General features: G+C 38.9%; 1 protein-coding gene across 2 annotated transcripts; it reads left to right on the top strand.

Moving 5' to 3' along the window:
• The first annotated feature begins 195 nt into the window (after nt 1-195).
• cnot4b (CCR4-NOT transcription complex, subunit 4b) lies at nt 196-20,059 on the top strand. Of its 2 annotated transcripts, none has more exons than XM_056747946.1 (13): nt 196-388; nt 4,184-4,412; nt 5,302-5,499; nt 8,005-8,091; nt 8,248-8,349; nt 8,432-8,557; nt 8,643-8,767; nt 8,912-9,100; nt 9,344-9,398; nt 9,697-9,952; nt 10,085-10,612; nt 15,857-16,078; nt 17,903-20,059. In XM_056747946.1, exons 2-13 carry the CDS (start codon nt 4,239-4,241, stop codon nt 18,208-18,210), a joined length of 2,370 nt encoding a protein of 789 aa, XP_056603924.1. In that variant the 5' UTR covers nt 196-388; nt 4,184-4,238; the 3' UTR covers nt 18,211-20,059. The 2 variants fall into 2 exon arrangements, with proteins under 2 accessions (XP_056603924.1, XP_056603923.1); XM_056747945.1 differs by having other exon boundaries at nt 15,857-16,084.
• Nucleotides 20,060-20,956: the final 897 nt, after the last annotated feature.

Below are 20,956 nucleotides of genomic sequence, written 5' to 3'. Positions count from 1 at the left end.
ATATAATTTGTAACCTGCCTTGTCATATAAACTCCAAAGTCATCTTATATATAAATATTTTAAAGTAGCTGGGTTTGTTCCTCTTAAATCCCACGCAGTAAGTTTTAAACTGAGGCCAAAAATACATTACCCATACGCACATAAATCCATCGTCATCTGCGCATGCGTGGAAAAGTCACTACTTGACGCGCCCCCTTCCCTATTTCAATGTAAGATGGTGGTTAGGAGTTACTACCGCTCTACAGAGAGGCAATACGAGAAAAGGATTGGTGTTTTCGCATCAAGTCACAAAGAAGCCGGGAAATAATACACAGCACCGGTCTTGCTAGGCCTGAGCTGTTCACATAGCTTTAATCTGGGTGTGAATTTGTCTTTTCACACAGACAGGGTGAGTATCCCACTAAGGCCTGTCTTCTCCAACGCCTCCACGTTAAACTGCTGTTCCTCGTTACTTTACCTTATTTAAAACCAATGTCATCCCTCTTACACCATAAAACTGGCTTTTCATATGAATGTGTCTGTGCTTGACTGTGCTTTACCTCACGTTTCGCAGTCTGTCAGTGTAACGTTAGCTGTCCGGCTAGCCGACTACAACGTTAGCAACTAGCCGCTATTGACCGGCTTTTGATCAAATGCAGGAATATTAATCCGTTGTTTGTCAAATGTTGACGTAGTTTTGTTATTCGGACTTTGGGACGGCATGTAACAAACGTTCACTGATGTTGGTGTGCATTTCAGCAGGTCTGATAACTTCCATAAGTGTTAGCTTGGCAGGTTCAGTTATGGGCAGTAGCAAGGAAACATTTCTGTATCACGCATGTGTATCAATTGATATAACTGGGTATTTCCATGCCGCACGGGTAGAAAGTTACTATAGTTTTGACCCGAGCATCATCATAGTTAAGTTACATCAAGGGGGATTTTGTTAAGAGTGTTTAAAGGAAACACAAATTGTATATAGCTTAAGTTAATGCTGTCGTTGTCCGATTTTGGCCAGCCCTGTTTAATACATGTATAATAAATATTATTTATTTCAGAAGAGCACTGACATTAGGTTCTTGGTGCTGGATTTACAGAGCAGACATGAACTTGTTTGGTTGCAACACGCAGTATTGTTCCTGGCATCTGCAGTTAATGCTGTCACAGTGTTGAGTGTGCAGTATTAATAGTGTTTTGTCAGCACTGGGCCTTTTGATCTTACTATCCCCTTTTTATTCTGTCAGATGTGAGGATGGGGTTAGTTGTGCTACTGTTCCATGTGACCATTTTATTAGGCTTCACATCTAGACACTAGAAGGGTTAAAGTGTTGTGACCATCACATGAGTATCATATATGAGCAGTCTTACATAAAACTTTCTTGTGAAGGCGTAGTCTTACTGAACTGTTTTTTGGCGATCCATGGGAGGGAGAGTGGACTGGGATCTTTAGGCCTGGGTCCTCTGACATTGTTTGTGGCAGACACAGTATTGTGAGATGATATCCTGGCATGGCTCATAGCTGGTACATTATCCTTTTGGGACATCTGCTTTGGTGTTAAGTTGCTTAAACTTTTGTCTATCAAATTGGCTGTCAACATTGAATGTCTCCACATGTTCAGTTTGAATGGGGTGATCTGCAACGTATTGTAACTTTTAATCTGAGAAGCATCTGTGAATATAACATTGTTACAATGTGACACCCCATTTTTTTGATCATGGTCATTATTAGAAGAGTATTTGTTGCTTTGAATTGTACGATTGAAGCAGTTTTATCGTAACAGAGCACCACATTTATTTCTGTATTGAGCCATCTGTAAACCTAAATCTGTTAAGGATTATCTGTTCAAATGTGTTTTGTTTTGTGGATCAGTGTCATGTATCTTGTATGTGAAAAAGCTGAAGGTTTCGTTATTCTCATCATGTCTTGTGTCATACTTTGGTTTAATGATTTTATCCTGTCTGCCCAAAATATTCTATTGGTATGGTATTCCTGGCCAGACATGTCTTCCTTGCCAAAGCCTGTTCCATCTGCTCATGAAGTGCAACTTCCAGTATGATGATAATTTCAGCTACGCTCTTCTTTGACACCAGAATGATGCCATCTGAGACAACTTTCAACTATATCATTAACTAAATATGCCACCACACTGAACTCAAGGACTGTGTCTGTTTTTGTAGAAAAGTTGAGTGTTATTAAGTTAAATATTTCTATTCAATAGTGAAGCAGATACGACTTCTAAAATGCAAGTCCATCTCATAGCATTACTTTGTGTTATTGAATTGAATTTTGCATGTTTATTTGCCTGGAGAGTTTTTCAAAGGCTTTCGTTTGGGAGATATTTATTTTATACAAAATTGCCGTCATTTATTTTGTCTGTTTGTGTCATTCTCATCCTCACAGTTGGGTGTGAGTCAACAGAAACATGGAAATGTTTACCATTTTTTTAGAAGTCGTGTTGTTAAACACAAGTCCTAAGACTAACACTTTTTTTCCATGTTTGTAAATATGAGAACTTTAAGTGTCATTAGTCGACACAATTCAGTACTTCAGGGAAATATTTGGCATTCCATTCAGGTGGAAAAGCACAGAAAACCTCTTTGTCTAACATCTAGTTTGGTGTGCTATGATAAGCTATTTGAATGTTTTCTCATGGATTCAACATGCTTTGAAGAGAGGTCATTCGAGATTGACCCCTGCACACAGGATAGAGGGCCCTTCAGGCTGTCCTTGTAAAGTTTAGCTCCCACGATTCGGCACACTGGGTTAATGTATACATGAAAACCTCTTCCACTGCCAAAACTCAGTCTGACAGCATTCTTAGTAGGCTTACATCGGCCTTTATCCCACACTTTCCCCGCTTGTTGTTTGAAGGTTTTTGAGACCCAGGTGGTGGTCAAAGAAACATTTTGTCATTTCCCTTTATTTCAATCCAGTTTTTGTTTCATTTACACTAAACAAGAATAAGAATCTGCAATCTTTGTCAGTTTACATTAGCCATGAAAAGGTAATCTAACAACAGAAACGTCTTTTTAGTTTGATATTTTTTTTATCTTCACCCTCAGCGGATAGGTCTAAAGTTCAAGTAATGTTCATTTTATGCAATATTTGCATATAATGAACAAAAACAATGCTAGAAGGAATGAGCCCGTGTTTTTTATGGAATTACAATCTGTGTGCTGGGGACAAATCTTTCTTTCAATATGTTTGTTATACAGCATCCCAAGCAGAGGCCAACGAAAGTCCAGACCTGATTCCTGCATTTTCTGTGAAGGCATTCCCTCCTCTGTGACAGTGGGAATTCCGTCTCCCAACCCATCTGATTGGAGTCTGCAAAAAACCCTCCCACACGGAGTCTAATTTCATACTGGCATTCTAAGAAGTGCATTTTTCCCCCTCTAGCTGGAATGAGACCATCCCGACCCACTGAAGCGGGGACTACCCTACATGTATAGCCGACCGCCCCCAGCGCCCAATCACCATTTTCCTTTTAAAGAGAGATTTAGGGGGCTGGCTCCTCCTGCTGTACTCTGCTGGATGAGATATTTTTAGCCAGCTCTTTTCCTGTCTCCTTGTATCAACTTGATCACCTGCTGTCCCTTCTTCACACTTGATACCACTTATCTCATATGCACAACATCCACTGGCTCTTGTCATACAAATAATATGGAGTAGATACATTACTTAGTGGACCTGTATTTGTTGTTTCTATTCGGGAACCAATGTTTGATGAATAAACTCCATAGGGAAGCGATGCCAGGAAACGGATCAGACTGAGACAAACCGTTATGTTTGTGCTGGTCCATGTTAGTATTTTATTTAATGGGGCTCAAGCTACACTGCGGCATGGTTGTTACATACACCCCTTTTACTAATTTTCCAAAATTTGGCCCAGTTAAAGTCCTGGGAAGAAAACCAAAGAAATATCAGATTGCTTGCCAACATGTGTTTTCTGTATTTAAACGAATCTGATTCTTGTTCATTGCCAAATCTGCACCTACTGTACACACACAGACAAGAGGTCAGCTGGATCATTTCTAGTAAGAAGAATCTGTGTTCAAGCACTGGTCAATGTTTCAGGTGGTTGTTCTTGTTTGACACCAATAATGCCTTGATCTTGTCTTGACCAGTTTTAAACTCTGTGTAATACTACTTAACACATCTTGAAAAGGCATTTAATGTGTTTTATCCTCTCTTTCTCATCAGCTCTCTCTCTGAACTTCGAGAACAACCCCCTCTTCTCTAATCGTCGTGCCATAGGATGTCCCACAGCCCTGAGGGCAAGGACGACCACATGGAGTGCCCACTTTGCATGGAACCATTGGAGATTGACGATGTCAACTTCTTCCCCTGCACCTGCGGCTATCAGATCTGCCGCTTCTGTTGGCATCGAATACGCACAGATGAGAACGGCCTATGTCCGGCCTGCAGAAAGGTAACTACGCATCACAGTAACAAATCATGTGAACTTAATTGTGTTTTTGCATAATTGTTAGTGTAAGGTAAGATTTCTTACTCGACAAACACTTTGTTGTTTCGTGCAGAGATGCTTCATTTCAAATTTTTGTTTATTGGCCGGTTCCTGCTCATTACGCCTGGAAAGCCGAATAAGATCTAGTTTGCCATGTTGCTTCAAACGTAAATTGTATGATATTGCCAAGTTGACAGCATTGGGACACTTTGAAGCTGCTGGGTTTCATTTGTACAGTATAAACTCGAGGAGCTTGCGGAGCAGTGCTTTATTTCTCAAGGAATGACTCTGTTGAGGGGTATGAGGGCGAATCGAGTTTCTAAATGGCTCGCATTTAGCATCACAGGGAGCTTTGATGGAGTAATTCACACTCCTTCGGTTGCCTTGAGATCCATGTGATTTCATTTCTGTACAGATGTTTAGACTAAACGCGTTGCGAGTGCAGTGACTCCCTGGTGCTTGTATTCTTATTATAAACCCTCCCAGCTAATCACTAAAACATGTTCCTCTAGTGTTAAGTTTAATGTAGCCCTTCATTTGCAAACCGCTATCATGTTGTTTTTGTGTAATACACTTGTTCACTGCAGCTTAAATGATGTGATATTTTTATTTCAGAAGTTCTATATTTACTAAACTATATTAGTGGGTTTTCTCAGACATAATTCTTCAGTGTGTTTATATGCGAGTGTGCATACTAGAAGAAAAGCCTTTTAAGTTTTAAACTTGTAAATTCATTTTACTTCCTTCAAAAAAGTGAAATTGTCAAGATTTAATATACAAAATCAAAAGCCTGTAAATGTAAATTTGTTCCAACTTTTATGATCTATAAATGATAAGTTTTTGTCTGGTGCAGCCCTATCCAGAAGACCCTGCAGTATACAAACCTCTCTCTCAAGAGGAGCTTCAGAGGATAAAGAACGAGAAGAAGCAGAAGCAGAGCGAGCGGAAGCAGAAGATCACAGAGAACCGCAAACACCTATCCAGCGTGCGTGTGGTCCAAAGGAACCTGGTGTTTGTGGTGGGCCTGTCACAGAGAATCGCTGACCCCGAGGTGATTTATTATTCTCGCATGTAGACGTCAGCTGCTTTCCTTATCTCTAAAAGCAGCATTGTGTAAAATATATTCTTTAGACCTTGAAGATAGTTAAACACCACCGATACTCGGATGATATAGATTGCAGTCTCCTCTCGTTTAAGCTTTCCAATTTAAGTCGATTGTAACAAAGCTTTGTTTTGATTGTCCTTATCAGTAAGTTTTTTTTTTTATACTCAACCATTGCCCCAGAAACATTTTTCTAAAATGTTTTGTTGCAATGTGTTTTGGGATAAAGTTATTTTCAGATGTGTTCCCAGAAAGGTCTTAACCTTCATAATTCAATCAGTTACCAAACAGATAAGGAGCTTTTGTACTGGTTGCTTAGACAAAGTGTTTCTACACTGGTTAAAAGGCTTGGGTTTACATTCTTCTTTGTAAGAGGACCCACCTGACATAGAGGCCATGGGTATTTCTCTAATAGATTGCTTGCTGGTGTGAACAACTGTTTGGAGTCATGTCATACCATACAAGTTATATCATATATAGACGGTTTCATCTTAACAACATAAACAAACGTTACTGCTCATACCCACTTTTGTGACCCAGACTTAACTTCCGTTACCCATTCACAAACAATAGAGTGTCTGTAGATTATTTCTGATAACAATCAAAAGAAAGCAGGAAGAAACGTTAGTTGGATAAACTTGTCTCTCCAATATTTTGAATTTAGACTGTGAAACCAAACTCAACCGCTAGATGTCAATGTACTGTACGGTTTTTTAATATGTGTCCGAACAACAGGACCCATTCAAAAAAGTTTTTTTTTTAAAAGGAACATACAACAGAATTCAACAAATTGTATATTTTATACAATTATTATACAGTAAAATAATAATATAAATTAATATTTACATTAATTAAATAAAATATAAATGGTTATTATTGGACACAAACACATTATTAGACACAAACCGGAATTAACTGGGGGTCCGCTGAAACGGTCTATATATGTGAATGTCATATTGACTCAATGGTTCGCTTCTTTTGCTCTGCTAGTAAGCGACCTCCCTGAAATTAAAACTTTGTAGCATATATATGCTACAAGAAATTTCCTCATTGATATCATTTGATTTGGTGCCGATACATTTTTGTGCCACTCATTGTCTAAAAACAGTTTAGAATGCAAGAAATTCTTTCATTGGGAAAAGGGATGAAGCTACCTGCTCACAAAGATCTCTCTCCTCTTCCTCCTGTCTGACGTCCTCTCTCTCTCTTTCTAGTTGCCATCACGACTGACGTCGTGTACCCTGAATAGCCCTCAACAGAGAACAACTTATTCAGTGTGAAAAACACAGAGAATAAAAACCTTCCTGTTCTTTCCAAGACAGTTCGAATGAGATCAGAAGCACAATGCGACATTTAAAGGCGTTTTGACAAACGGCACAGCTGAAACAATGTGCTCTTAGAAAATCCTTATCAGCGAGAGAGATGTTTTTAGGGGTGTAATTCAGTTTTCTGTTTCTGACCTTCACATACTAAAATACCCCCTGTCATTTTCACAGAACCCTGGTTGTAATAGTAGGTTTTGAGATTTTTGTCACTCTTATTGTAGCTATTTTCACTTTCTAGAATATAGTCAGCCTATCTCTTTTTGCTGTTTTTGGATCTTTCGTGTATTTCTCACTGTTTAAATTTGTGAGAAAAGAAAAAACCGAGAGAGCTGCTTCACTCAAACAAAGACCACAAAGAAATGTCCGGACCGCTTTCACAGTTCAAGAGTGATCAGAATCTCAAAAGCATTGTGTCGTCAAGCTGAGTTTCCGGCCAATGAGCTGTCAGTCACTCGCCACAGAACGGCTTGTGTGCCACAGTTCGTTTCATGCGTTTTTCAGTGTTGATGTGGCTGAACATTGTAGATGTCTTGCTGGTGCTGTTTAGGTCATACTTTCCCAATACAATCTGTTATTTGCACAAATCCATTTCTTTTATCCCTACTTTTCTAATGAGTTTGCCTTTGTGCTTTGTTTATAATTGACCAACTGCGAATTACAGAAATGATCATTTTACCGCTGCTCAAATCCTCCTGGAAAGTTCCTCCTTATGAGTTTGGGAGTCGTGATTACAATGTTATCTTGTCAGATGAATGGATGCGTTGGGCAATTTCCTATTCTTTCCCTTTTCCACTTATACTATGATAACCATCAGCTTTGCTTGTTTAGCGCTTATGCTCCAAAATAAAAAGTAAAAGATGCCAATGTGTGTAATTGGTGTTTTGTGTGCATTTCATCAAAACTGCCGTTCTCGATTGTGGTTTATATGATCTTCTGATTGATTTGACATGCCTGCTTCATAATAAATTCTGATTGTGTTACATCCCCTTAAAGCGTCATAATCAGCTATACATTTCCCTGGATGACTCTTATATTTTTAAATGAACTACATTTGCATTTGTGTTGATGATCAGTAATCAGGTCTGCCGGTCCCATTAACATCTGAAATGTAATTGGCTTCCGATTGCAGGTCTTAAAAAGGCCAGAATACTTTGGGAAGTTCGGGAAGATCCACAAGGTGGTCATCAATAACAGCACTTCTTACGCTGGGTCCCAGGTAAACATCACGGTTTTCATACGATACAAATCTAAAGTGATTTGACATGCTTGAAGAACAGATGTGACCAGTACCTGGTTGTCTGAGAGCCTCTATAAATGACTTTTCCTGTGTGTGATTGTTCACTCCGGTTCTCAGCAATCATTTTTTCCACAGGGTCCTAGTGCCAGTGCCTATGTCACTTACATCAGGTCAGAAGATGCCCTTAGAGCTATACAATGTGTAAACAATGTTGTAGTAGATGGCAGGACACTTAAGGTAAACTTTACATGACCAAAAAAGAACTTTTAAAGATTTTGTTCATCTATTTTGTATAAGTATGTCTAACTTTGTCTTGTAGGCTTCTTTAGGAACAACGAAATACTGCAGTTATTTTCTAAAAAGCATGCAGTGCCCTAAACCAGACTGCATGTACCTTCATGAACTGGGAGACGAAGCGGCCAGTTTCACAAAAGAGGAAATGCAGGTATTGCTTGCAGCCTTCTGTTTTTTGAACCTCTTCATTATAAGTTCAGACTTTAGTCTCAACTGTTTTCCTTTGACTCCCGAAGGCAGGGAAACACCAGGAATATGAGCAGAAACTCTTACAAGACCTCTACAAAGCAAACCCCAACTTTCTGCAGAACTCCACAGGGTCAGGAGAGAAGTCCAAAAGCAAATCGGGCTCATCGCAGAGGTTTGTATTGAAAAACGGCACTTGTCACATAAGCTGAAGAGCATTATATATTTCTGTGCAAAACAGTGCGATTTGAAGTATTTTTCAGTGTTGTTATTCCTCATTATCATTTCTGCCTATCCTTCCAAACATCTACATCAAAAGTAACAACAAAGAAGCATGGCCGTCATTACAAACTACAGGGAAGATACCCAATGGGATTCCAGATCACTATAAGACTCCATCTCTAGATGGTGGTTCAGACTCCGAAATTCCAGACGGGTCAGAAACAGAGCTGGGCCTCGCCTCAATCATCGGCCTGCCCTCCTTCACATCAAACTGTGAGCCTTTCAGGTAGCTGTTAAACCTATTTTTTCTGATCATCTTTGCAAAGAAATAAATTAGCACCAAGGCTGCAGTATTCTGGCAGGCATTACCATAAATCCTTCTCATCTTTTTCTAAGGCTGTTCATGATGAAGTGTCATGATGAATTGCATAGGAAAATTGAAATGCTGAATACTCCAGGAGGAGAAAATGTTGAGATCAGTTCTTGTTATCTACATTTGACTTTCTATGATGCTTGTCTTTCTCCGCAGCACAAGTAATAAATCTTCAGACTACATCGGTTTAAGTAATGGACAGACACAAGAAGTAAGATCATACTAATGGATTTTCTTTGTTTAATTCTGAATTCTGTGTGAGTTTCTGGCACGTTACTACATCTCACTTTCATTGATCATGCGATAGATTTGTTTGTATGCCGTACAATCTTTAACATGCAGAAGTTGATCATTGTAACTATTAATTTGATTATTTTTGGTGTGAGATGCACATTCTTCTTGGAAGAAATGCATGATTTATGTTATACACAGTTTACTATTTTTTACCATACAAGTATGTTCATATCTCTAATTTATTGTTGATTCTTTCTTTCTACTAAACCCTTAAGATTTCTGGCAACGACTCTCCATCGCCCCCTCCTGGCCTGAGTAAACCATCTCTAGCAGTGCCTATCTGTTTAGCAGGGATGTCAGTGCGGTCTCCCTTCGATGGAGCAGCAGGCGTGTCACAGTCGCTCTTTTCAGACAACAGTAACTTTCGGCATCCTAATCCAATCCCTAGCGGCCTGCCCGGCTTTCCCAGTTCCCTTCACAACAACCCAGACTGGCCCACTACCCCAGAACCACAGAGCCTCTTCACCTCAGGTACTCGGGCCCAGTTTACACTCGACAGCTGATGTTCTATTAAGTCAATGATGTGTTTATTTTTTTACATTTGTAAAGAAATGAATATTTAGTTTTCTGCAGTTTTACAACAATTTGTGCTCATTCCAACAGAGACCATACCAGTATCATCATCCACAGACTGGCAAGCGGCGTTCGGCTTTGGCTCTTCGACCAAGCAACAGGACGATGACCTTGGTTTTGACCCCTTCGACGTCACCCGCAAAGCACTTGCTGACATCATAGAGAATGAGCTCCATGTGCAAGACAAAACCTCCTTTCCCACAACGTTGGCACCAGGCTTCCCCCATGGGCCTTTCCTCGGCACTCTACACAATGCCGCCTCCAAAAACCCACTTCATCCCCCCACGTCCTCGCACTTCCCCCCGAACTCCAGCATGCCCTCAAGAGGCTTCTCCCAGGCCCCACACCGTACTTTCTACAACTCCTTTAGCTTTCCCGGTCAGACGCCAACCTCCCGTCACAGTTGGATGGGCTTGCCTGTACGCAATAACCACCCGCACTTGAATCACACCGCCGCCCTCTCTTCTGCTGGGCAGCACAACAGCTTTTTGGACTTGAGTTTGGCATCACAACAGCAGCAACATCACAGTACGGGGCTCGGAGGTATTGCTATCACAGGTATGACGATCAGCAAGGTGATGAAGTGTTATTGTATCCCATGATGATGTTGACTTAGATGTAAACATTTCAGTATATACATAGTATATCGTTTTGCAAATCCAGCACACATGACAAATATTGAAGGTTACTTTAATGAAAGTTTTATGACGTTTAGTAAATTGTCGTTTATCTTCCTGACTTTACACTTACTAAAAGAATCATAGGCAGAATCATAAAAAAATTATTCCTCAAGTGGATTTGAAATTGGCACTAATATTGTACATTTTTTTACACTTCCCATCTGAATGGCTGATGATGTTTTAAACAAGCCCTTCACCCAGGTGCGACGATTCAGCATCTGTCTGATTGCTAGCATATTTGCAATATGCAATTTACAAGACATCTTATTAGAAATATAGCATTACTTTACATTATGGTCATTGTAAATTTGAGCACTGGGTGGCAGTGTGGCGCTGTTTTTGCCACGTTTAGAAATAGCACGTGTAGGCTACGTCATCAGATGTGTCTCTCCTCCATGATTCTGGTGATTGCCAAGGGCTCCTTCTTGGATTAAAACCTCATGATTTCAAGTGTAACCGTGAGCTCTGTGTCAGATTTAGAGCTTGTACAAATTGTAGCGCACATAATCATCATTCCCTGAGGACGTCTTCACAACAGTGCTGCAGTGTGGGTAATGCATGACTGGCCTCATACATCCACCCACTTACATCCTTTTGGGTAATTTTCTTACAGTCTTTGGGGTGGATGTTTAAGTGTAGATGTCCACACCGGACGATAAGTGCTTTTGTTGAAAGTAGCCCGTCTAGCCGCTATAATTTGATTTGAATTGAAAACACACTGACTAAGCTTAAAGATAGTGGAGGTTTGTTTACTCTGCTTTGGATTTTGGAATATCCCATACTTCCCCCCCCAAAAAAACCCCATCAAATGCCAGTTCTGTCAGTTTGAGGAGAGAGCGCTTAGGCCGGGGTAGGAGGCTACAGTTTGACATTTGATTAAATCCCTTACATGAACCTGTCGGTGAAGAGCAAAGGTGTACAATCAGGATCTCAAATATCCTAGAACATTGTTTCTTTTCTGATACCGTAACAAAATGGACAAGAAAATCTAAGGGCTGAAGGTTTTTTCTGTAGATGCCCCCCCAAAAACATGTTATTCTCAATGGTTTATGAATTATACTTTGTTTAAACATTATTTCTATACATTGTCAGCAAATGTTTGACAGATGGCCAGAAGCTAAGAATTGTTGAATTATAAAAGAAAAAAAATTGGTTTACGCTGATCTACGTTAAGATTCTAATCAACCTGTCAGGGTTTATTTTGCTTTAAGCAGTACACTACATTATTTCTTACTTAATCTTTCTGAGATTTTGTTCATTTGAATGTGTTTCCTCACAGTCTAGCTGTAGCGCTTTTTATTATAAAACAATAAGCCTCTACTTAATCTGCTTACACTAATACAGCATTAGTTAAAATGATAGTTCACCTAAAAATTTAAATTCTGTCATCATTTACTGACCCTCAGATTATTCCAAACCTGTATAAACTTTGTTCTGGTAAACACAAAGAAAGATATTTTGAAGAATGTCAGTAACCAAGCAGATCTCGTCCCCCTTTTACTGCCATAGTACGGAAAAGAAGTTATATGGGAGGCGAGATCTGCTCGGACATCCTTCCAAATATCTTCATTTGTGTTTAGCAGAACAAAGAAATACATACAGGTTTGGAACAATCTGAGAGTGAGTAAATGATGACAGAATGAAAACGTTTGGGTGAACTATCCCTTTAACATGCTGTTTGTTTTTCTTTTTACCATCAGTCCTTCATTTTATGATTAGATAATATTTGATCGACGCAAAAAGACTGCAAACAAAACTGGAAGAGTAACCATGAATTTTTCCATTTCTTTTTAGAAATTTAAACAACTATTTCAACACTACCCGTTTCATGTCTGGCCTTGTTGAACTATGCAGCAATTCAGTTTTTTTGTTTGTTCAGTCCATGTTTCTGAAAGAGAAATGGTCTTACCTTTTTGAAATGTTGTCGTCTAGGGGATGCGACTGCTCAGGACATGGGAGGAGAATGATGCATTATTTATGAAGACGAGTCAAAATCCCAAAATAGGCTGGAAGGCCAACACTTACAGTCTTGTTATGTGTGTTTTCATAAAAGAAAATTTATATCCAGAAGATTTAGATCTTAATTTACATGGTTGTATGATTTGATGCAACTACGTCACTAAGGTAATCTCTAGTCTAAGGTTTACTCAAGTCAGCATGCTCATTACCTACTTCCCAGAACGGTCAAACGGCCTGGTTGTTGTATCGGTCTAGTACTGAAGCAACCGCAAAGCAAACATGACGTTTTTGCATTCTTAGACTTGCTTTCTTAGCTTTGCTGATATGATTTTGAGTTTCCCTTTTCTCCCATTCACAAACATCACGACACTTGTTTATCTGCGTATGCAAATGCAACAACTGCGATTGTGTTAAATCCCGCCACACTTGGCTAGACGAGCGATTTCCAAGGATGCGTAGGGGTTTACAAAGAACATCTCCTTCACCTTATTTAGCACATTATTCATCTTATCTCCTTTTCCAGAGGTGTTTCATTAAACCAAGTTCCCCTCAAGTGTTGATATTGAATGTCTGGATCCTCATATTGGCTCGTTCTTGCATTCGACTTGTTTATCAGCACGGTGTTGTCGGTATCGAGTCGAGAACCAATTTAGCTGTGCCCAAGTGAGCATGTCACTTCCTCTGTTTGAGTCCCGATATACATTTATCAAGTACTGTTTGATTTACTCATTGCATGTTGTCATATTATCGTTCGTTCAGTGGCGTTTCTCATTTGGTCTGATTTTAATCTGTAGACTAACAGACTTGTGGAATAATACACGTGTAGCCGACTTTGCATCATTCGTAGTTTCACCTCTGACTGTTCTGCACCGAGCCCGTGCTCAGAGAAACGCCCGTCATATGGCATAAGGAAGGGAGGTCCATCTGCTCCTTAAATTCCCATACTGCAAAACAATTCAATTACAAGCATGACCTGTTTGGCAGTATCGCTGATGGTGTCTGGGCAGGGTGCACCACTATTGTCTGGAGACCTTTCAGTAGCGTGCTGCCCCAATAGACCCCTGTTTTGCTGATGCTCGCATACTTTGTGATATGGGAGTTAGAACTGGGCGACGTTAATAAGAATAGACCATCTCTACTAAGTATTCTTGAATTTTGCCTTGTATTTGCTTTAAAACTATGTTTTTTAGACCTGTTCAACCATTAATTGCGATTAATAGTATTAATAGATTAATAGTATAATATATTATATATGTATGTGTACTGTGCATATTAATTTTGCATTTATAAACGTTTTCATATTTATAAATCTTAGTAAAATATGAAATAAATACATAACTATATATATATATATTTCAACATATGTATGTAAATATAAATATGCAAGTATTTCCTCGATATATACATATATGTGTGTGCAGTGTGCATATTTATAAACCAATACATCGTTTATTCTAGATGTGATTGAACGGGATTAATCGTTGAACAGCCCCATTGTTAGTTGACAATTATCAAAAGTAAAGTACATTAAACATTGTGAAGGCGACCTCAAAATAAAGATATCAAATTTTAGCTTTCGTGTCAAATTTTGCAGGAATTTACATCATTTGATTTCAGCTAAAATAAATACAAGCATGTTGAGTAAGCTGCTATTTTATGTTTCGTAATGCTAATAGTTTGGCAAAGGTTACAGATTTCAGCTTTAAAAAGAGTTTTTACATTGGTCTTTTAAGAGAAATTGGCCGTTTGGTGAATGTTAATGTATATATTACTGAAAGTCCTATATACCTTTTATCAAATGAAATCAGGAAACAACATTATTCATCTCTGTTTTTTCATCCTTAAGTTATTAAAATACATTTTATTATATATAAATTGCTTTAAAAGTGTGTATATCTTAACTCTCCCACACGTTTAGGTTGTGGCCCAAGTTGAGGACACAACACAGCCTGCAGGCACGGTCATTAAGAAACGTAATGGGCCAATTAAAAGCAAATTAAAATCACTGCAATATTCATGATGTTGCTTGATTTTATGTCAACAACAAAATAATTTAAAGTATATCGTAAATGTTTAACATATTGGCTAGCAGTAATGTTTATTCTGTTCCATAAAACCCCCACCACCAACCCTATATGCTCATATCTTTATATTTTGGACAGGCACTGTGGCAAGCGAAAGCTGCCTGCAGGCTTTAAGTCTAGAAGGTTTTGAGTCTTTAAGTCAAGCACATAGGCTAAAGACTTCTCGTTCTTGCTGGGGTTGTTATTTCACCATTCCCCTGCCTTTGCAATTCTTCTCTTTGGTCTCCTCCATCCTCCCCATCATTGAATTTCTCTCTCCCTCTGGACAGAAGCAAACTATAGAGAACTGCTGCCCTGATCAGAGACGAAAGGTTTATTTTGGCCCGAGTCCAGTTGACTGAAGCTCACCGTTATTAAAGCGGCATGTGTCAGCTCTAGTGCGACATGCGGAAAAATAAATGAGAAACTAATTGAATAATAACAGGACGGTAAAAAGCTTTATAATGATTATTCCTCCATTAGACAGTCCGAGTAGGCTCGGAAGGCAGCGAAAGATCGCCTGTTGTTTTGCTGAATTGAATATGAATGGGCATTACTGTAGCAGCTATTAGTTTATTGTCTGATCAGTTTGGATGTGACGTAGGGAATAAAATCGTGGAATTATTACAGCAGTACTATGTTGTTATTCTTCAAGTCCTGGTGTTTTCATAAACTTTTAAAAAGCTTTGAAATCAATTTCTTGAAAAATGTTGCTGTTGGGTTGGTTGAATGGCCACTATTCATTATAACACTTTACGCTTTTGTTTTGTGCTTTACACTTACTAAATTCTGGTTGGAATTTGTTTTAGTTTGATTTTGCTCTCATACACTGTACTTTGTTTGTGTACTGAATTGTATCTTTTCAATTATTTATAGCCACCTTTGAACTTTACATGTGGTGAACAGAAAGCAGGCCGTGTGATGCGAGTCACAGAACCAAAGCATAAACCTCAAATTATCCAAAAAATGATCTTACATTTTTATTATGTTTTTTTTATTATATTATGTATTGTCGCAAAATTTGGGAAACATTCTCATCGTCTTTTTCTCTTTTCCTCCGGTTTTCCTTTTGTGTATCCTGGCACATTCTTCTTAAACAGAGAATAGCAACTCGGCAGAAAGTCTTAATGTGAAGGAATGGCAGGATGGGCTCAGAGCGCTTTTACCCAACATCAACATTAATTTCGGCGGGCTGCCCTGTTCCTCCTCTTCCTCGTCTTCATCATCCTCCTCCTCCTCCTGCGTGAACCACACAGGCGGTATCACTCACAGCCTCAGCTGGAACGGCACAGCCAGCTGGATGGACCCTGCCATCATCACAGGTAAGGGTGAGTGATGCACATTATGATATTGTTATATTTGTTAGAATTAATTAGTATTTATTAGTCATAACTTGCAATAACAGTTTAGTTCAACTGCTTTTTTTCTACTTATTCATGATTAATAGAATAAAAAAAAAAAATCAGTTTAATCCTAGTTTATTAGCTTTGAGGACATCTTATGTATATGCTAGTCTACTACTAAAAATAGGGAAGAACTAATGAATACATATCAGTTTAGTTTGTAGTTGGTTTTAATTTAGTTTTTTTTGACAGAAGTATAATATCCGTCTATTACCGGTTATGTAATCGATCGTGCCAGGCATTACATTGAAACTATATTTGTAGGCTTTTTTGCACTGAGATGTGATAAAAGTCCCTATTTCCTGAACCAAAACAATGGTCTATTGTTTTTATCAAAGGATTGTTACTTTGTATCTCTTCTCTTGTCATTCTGTATTACTTTGACGAAATGGAAGTTACACATATTTTGCATTGTAAGGGAGCTCAAATGAATAATGCATTTAGGCCTTTAAAGCATTTGTTCTGCAACCTTTTCACAAAAAATGTCAGATATGTTGATCCACAGAGGGCACACATTTCAGATCAATTCCATCTCCTGTACTTCCAGACGGTCTCTAAGAGCATCCTTTTGGATTAAAGTGATATTGAACAATAATACCGCACAAGTACCTTTAATCATTTAACAAAATGCTTTTGCAAGTATTGAGAGAAAAAAAAATTACTTGGCATGTTAAAAATAGTAAAATTAAAATAAAAAATAATAAAAATGGTTGGCAAAGGCACAAGTTGCAGGAGATTAGGTCTCTAAACCTAACCTCTAGGTTTTTAGTAACCGTTGTTCGAGGATATCTGGAGCTCCATGCATTGATCTAGGGTTGGAAATTTTGAAAGAGTTTAGAGATTAGAGAATTATTCTATTTAGTTTAAATGAGTAGAAATTTCCTGTCCTAATAGGCCTTCGGAGAGCAAAGAGGAAAGGTTAATTGTAGAACTGCAGATGTGTGTAATCAATACTTGACTTAAGTTTTAACATTTTTCTCTGCCGGGTTGAGAAAATAGCAACGTCTTATCTATAACTCCCTTAGGTTAAAGTTCCAATCTGCATGGATGTCACGGCTATTGTTTGGGTGCTAGCGGCAGGCGCCTGCAGCATCCATCATCTGCACGGGGTTTGGAATTAATAGCTCGCAGCAGGCCGGGGTGTTTTAAGTGGTGCAAAAAGCACCCCAAAACGCCCTGTTTACTTCTGCAATTAATCCTATGATGCCGTTTGATTTAAGAAAGGTGTCTAGAATGTCACACACATCTAAATGGATTCCTGCATATGGAATCCATTAGGTGGCTTTATTAACGGCAATAAATTGTTCATAATTGTGTGTTGACATGTTTTGAGTTGTGATTTTCTTTCTGCTGACTGTAAAGCAGATTATGCAGAATGCAGATCCTTTTTAAATAATAATGCAACACAGAAGAACATAAGCAGAAGAGATTGCACTAATATTGGATTGCACGTTATTTTACCATTTGTGCACACTTACAGTGTCCTTACCCAACAAAATACTGGGTTTTGGTCAAGGTTCACCTAGTAAGTACCTAGAAAGTATCTGGAATTTGCACATCAGAAGTATAGTAGGGTGGAACACAAGACAACAGAGCAGTCAGGCAAAAACTTACATGGAGAAAAAAGTGCAGAAACTGGGATATCAGAGCGACGGAAGTAAGTAATTGACCAGGATTATCAAGTGAGGTTATGGATTTGAGTCCAATTAACCCCAACTTGTTTCCTCACTTTGCCTCCATCAGGTATCCCTGGACCTAACAGTCTGGACTCTCTGCAGGATGACAATCCTCCACACTGGCTCAAATCCTTGCAGGCACTCACAGAGATGGACATGCCTTCCAGCTCAATCGTGCCTCCCCAGCCCCCACACAGCGCCCCCTTCGGAGGCCCGTTCCCCCACAGAGCCAACTGGGCCCCTTATCCAACCACAGCCCCTGCCAACCCCGCCACTCAGTTTCACTCACCTCCACCAGGCTTCCAAAATGCCTTCAGAGCCTCGGCCCAGACCGCTACAGATCTGCTACAGAGTGCCGGCATGGACCGCCATTAAGAACTGTGAAATCTAACTCCCATGAAGACCATACAAACACAACAGTTGAATCATTACAAACCTATTAACAAAATAACACAATTTTGTATCGTTTACTTGATTCCTCAACTTTTGCAGCCATTTAATATTTTCCATCAATTTGTGTTACTCTCTTGAGTGTTTTGTCTTGTTGCCGTAGTGTTCTGTTCCAGCTTTCCAAGTTCAAACTATTGCATAAACCCTCCAACATCAGAGCATAACATGCGTATGGTATGAGATGTAGAGGCCTAAACAATCTGCTTGGTAATACAGAGCTGTAATACGTATGGTGATCCTCATGTACAACAATTTTGGACCCCTACATATCACTTGCAAACCAGTGCTCAAAAGTGTTGTTAATGGAAAAATATATTATTTTTTATTCCATTGAAACAATGGAAAGAATCAAACGAAAGTGTCTTGATTAGAAATGAGTGTCTGCCTTCACAGCTACACCAAAAAGAACAGCATCTGTTCATCATCCACACAACAGAGGAACTGCTGAGAGTTCTCAAAGCCATGCCACTCTAAGCAATCAAGTAGATATCCAAAAAACAGTGCTTCAATTTTTGTGTGTGATCAAAAGGGTACTTGACTTCCTTTTCTGAAGGATCAAAAGCATAATTATGAGAAAGCATAAAGCATAAGCACGTTTTAGGGGTTCTTGGGCCTTTAACTTTGTTCTACCTTTCTCTACCCTTGTTATAAGGGAGACGCATTTTTATGGGGTCGTAAATGAAGTGCACGCTCTGAATGTTGTTCAAGTTGCCTTAAAGTTTAAAAAGGCAACGTCTCCTGGACAGGAAGTGGTTTGCGAGAAGTTCCGTCGTGTTAGCAGAACTTTGCCTATGACCCCTCCACCAAATTGTGTGGTTGGTCAGGGGGTTTAATTGCGACGCCGCAGTCAACCTCTGCATCAGAGAGCGGCACACCACGAAATAAAGCGGAAGGGCTGTTGCATTGAAAAGTTGGGAAGCACTGACCCCTTCAAGCATAGGGCTCTGGGTGGCACGCGGGGTGCCGCCATGCGGCATCTCATATAGCTGTCCTTGCCTGGTGGACAAATCAATGGCCTAATCGGTGTTTACGGTCAAACTATGCTCTCTGAAGAAACTTGATGGAATGCAAGGTGTGCCGAGGTTTGAAAGTAGATCTTGAGTTGACTCATCAAACTGGATTGGGGTGATGTTTTAAGTGTGAATGCACTTTACTCCGTACAACAGAGCCAGGAACGGTTAACTTCGTGTGATCGGTGAGCGATTGACATAATTCAGGGTTTAAGGGTATTTTTCCTGGGAAGTAAATTAAGCTCTTTTAATAGAATTTCTATTCACAAGGACAATGATGTTGTATACCAACCAAACAGATTTGAGTAGGGGAATGTGATCATGCCATTTGTGTCTAGAAGTTTATTTGCACTGGTTTGGCAAAGTGATTGCGTTGGGCAATTGAAATGATGATGAAAGCTGGAACAGCGGCACTACCGGCCAACAGAGGTATTTGGCAATTGCCTGGGTCTCTCCTGGGGCCTCTAACACTGTTTGTCATTTCTACTTGACCTCCCACCCCTTACCTTTACAATTCTTTTAATGGTCTTAAATCTGAGTCAGCTGTGTAGGTTCCTGCTGACTGTTCATTATTCAACAGTATTCAAGAGGAATGAATCAATTAATTATCAAGAAGAAACCATTACAGTTTAACGGTGGGTTTTACACAGTGCTAAAATGTAAGAAAATGAAAAGTGAAGCACTAAAGGAATTGTACCTCTCTAACGGTCTGGAGGTAAATAAAAACTAAATCTTAAATAAAAGAGACGATGATTGAACTTGAAGTTATTTTTTGCCTTGTGTCTGTCATGACCATGATGTTTAACAGGATGTGTTTATATAGCGATCTGGATGCAGTCATGATCCCTGAAAAAAGGTAAGAGTGTGTATGTGATGTGGACATTACAGAAGGTTTTGTACTATTGAAATTACTTTGTAATTAAGTGAAGTAATTAGGATGAGGATTCTAACTAATGATACTCTTGTTTATTCTCTGACTCTCATCATTGATTTTATGTTTATTTTTTTCTGTCGGATGAAATGCTGAACCACAGTTATGTTATGAAGAAGACCTGGCTGCTACCCTTACCAAAAATTCATTTAATTGGCTTTGAGTGGTTGAATCTTACAAACTCTGTCTAGAACATATATATAGTCAAATTTCACCTTAAAATCGAAAGAAAGTAATTATGATTTCAGACTGCATTAGGACTTTTATGATATTTTGCGTTGTTACATTATTGAAAATTATGAAAAGACGCCCCGTTGTTATTTCTGAACAAATTTATAAATTCTTAATATTGTAATATTCAAAAATTATTTAACTGTTGTACTACTTGTGCACCCATTAGTTATTTATAAAATAATTACTTTATTAATTACAAATAAGTAAAATGGCTGTAACAGCTTTACAAGCATCTTCATTTTGGGATGAAATGTGATCTTTGCATGTTTTTGTTTGATTGCAGCTTCCTGGATTAGTGTTAAAATGTATCTTAGAAACTTAACTGATGCAATAGATATTCTAGTGCTTATGGACCTTCTTTTTTCTTGAAGCCGTGAGTACAAATTTGAATGTTGAGTTTTTGACATTCTGACAACTCAGATATCTCAGTTGCTTAATAGTTCAATTCAAACAAAAACTACCTTGGTCTAAATTGGGATAAAACCTTTTCAGCCTT

Source organism: Triplophysa dalaica, chromosome 5 (genome assembly GCF_015846415.1).
Source record: "Triplophysa dalaica isolate WHDGS20190420 chromosome 5, ASM1584641v1, whole genome shotgun sequence".
In the NCBI taxonomy this organism is placed as follows: domain Eukaryota; kingdom Metazoa; phylum Chordata; class Actinopteri; order Cypriniformes; family Nemacheilidae; genus Triplophysa; species Triplophysa dalaica.
This window is presented reverse-complemented; position numbering and strand designations above follow the sequence as displayed.

Coding starts and splice junctions, on each gene's coding strand:
- cnot4b (XM_056747945.1), top strand. CDS start 4,239: ATGTCCCACAGCCCTGAGGGCAAGGACGACCACATGGAGTGCCCACTT. Junction 8,092..8,247: donor CTTCTTACGCTGGGTCCCAG/GTAAACATCACG, acceptor TTTTTTCCACAG/GGTCCTAGTGCCAGTGCCTA. Junction 16,085..17,902: donor TGCCATCATCACAGGTAAGG/GTGAGTGATGCA, acceptor TGCCTCCATCAG/GTATCCCTGGACCTAACAGT.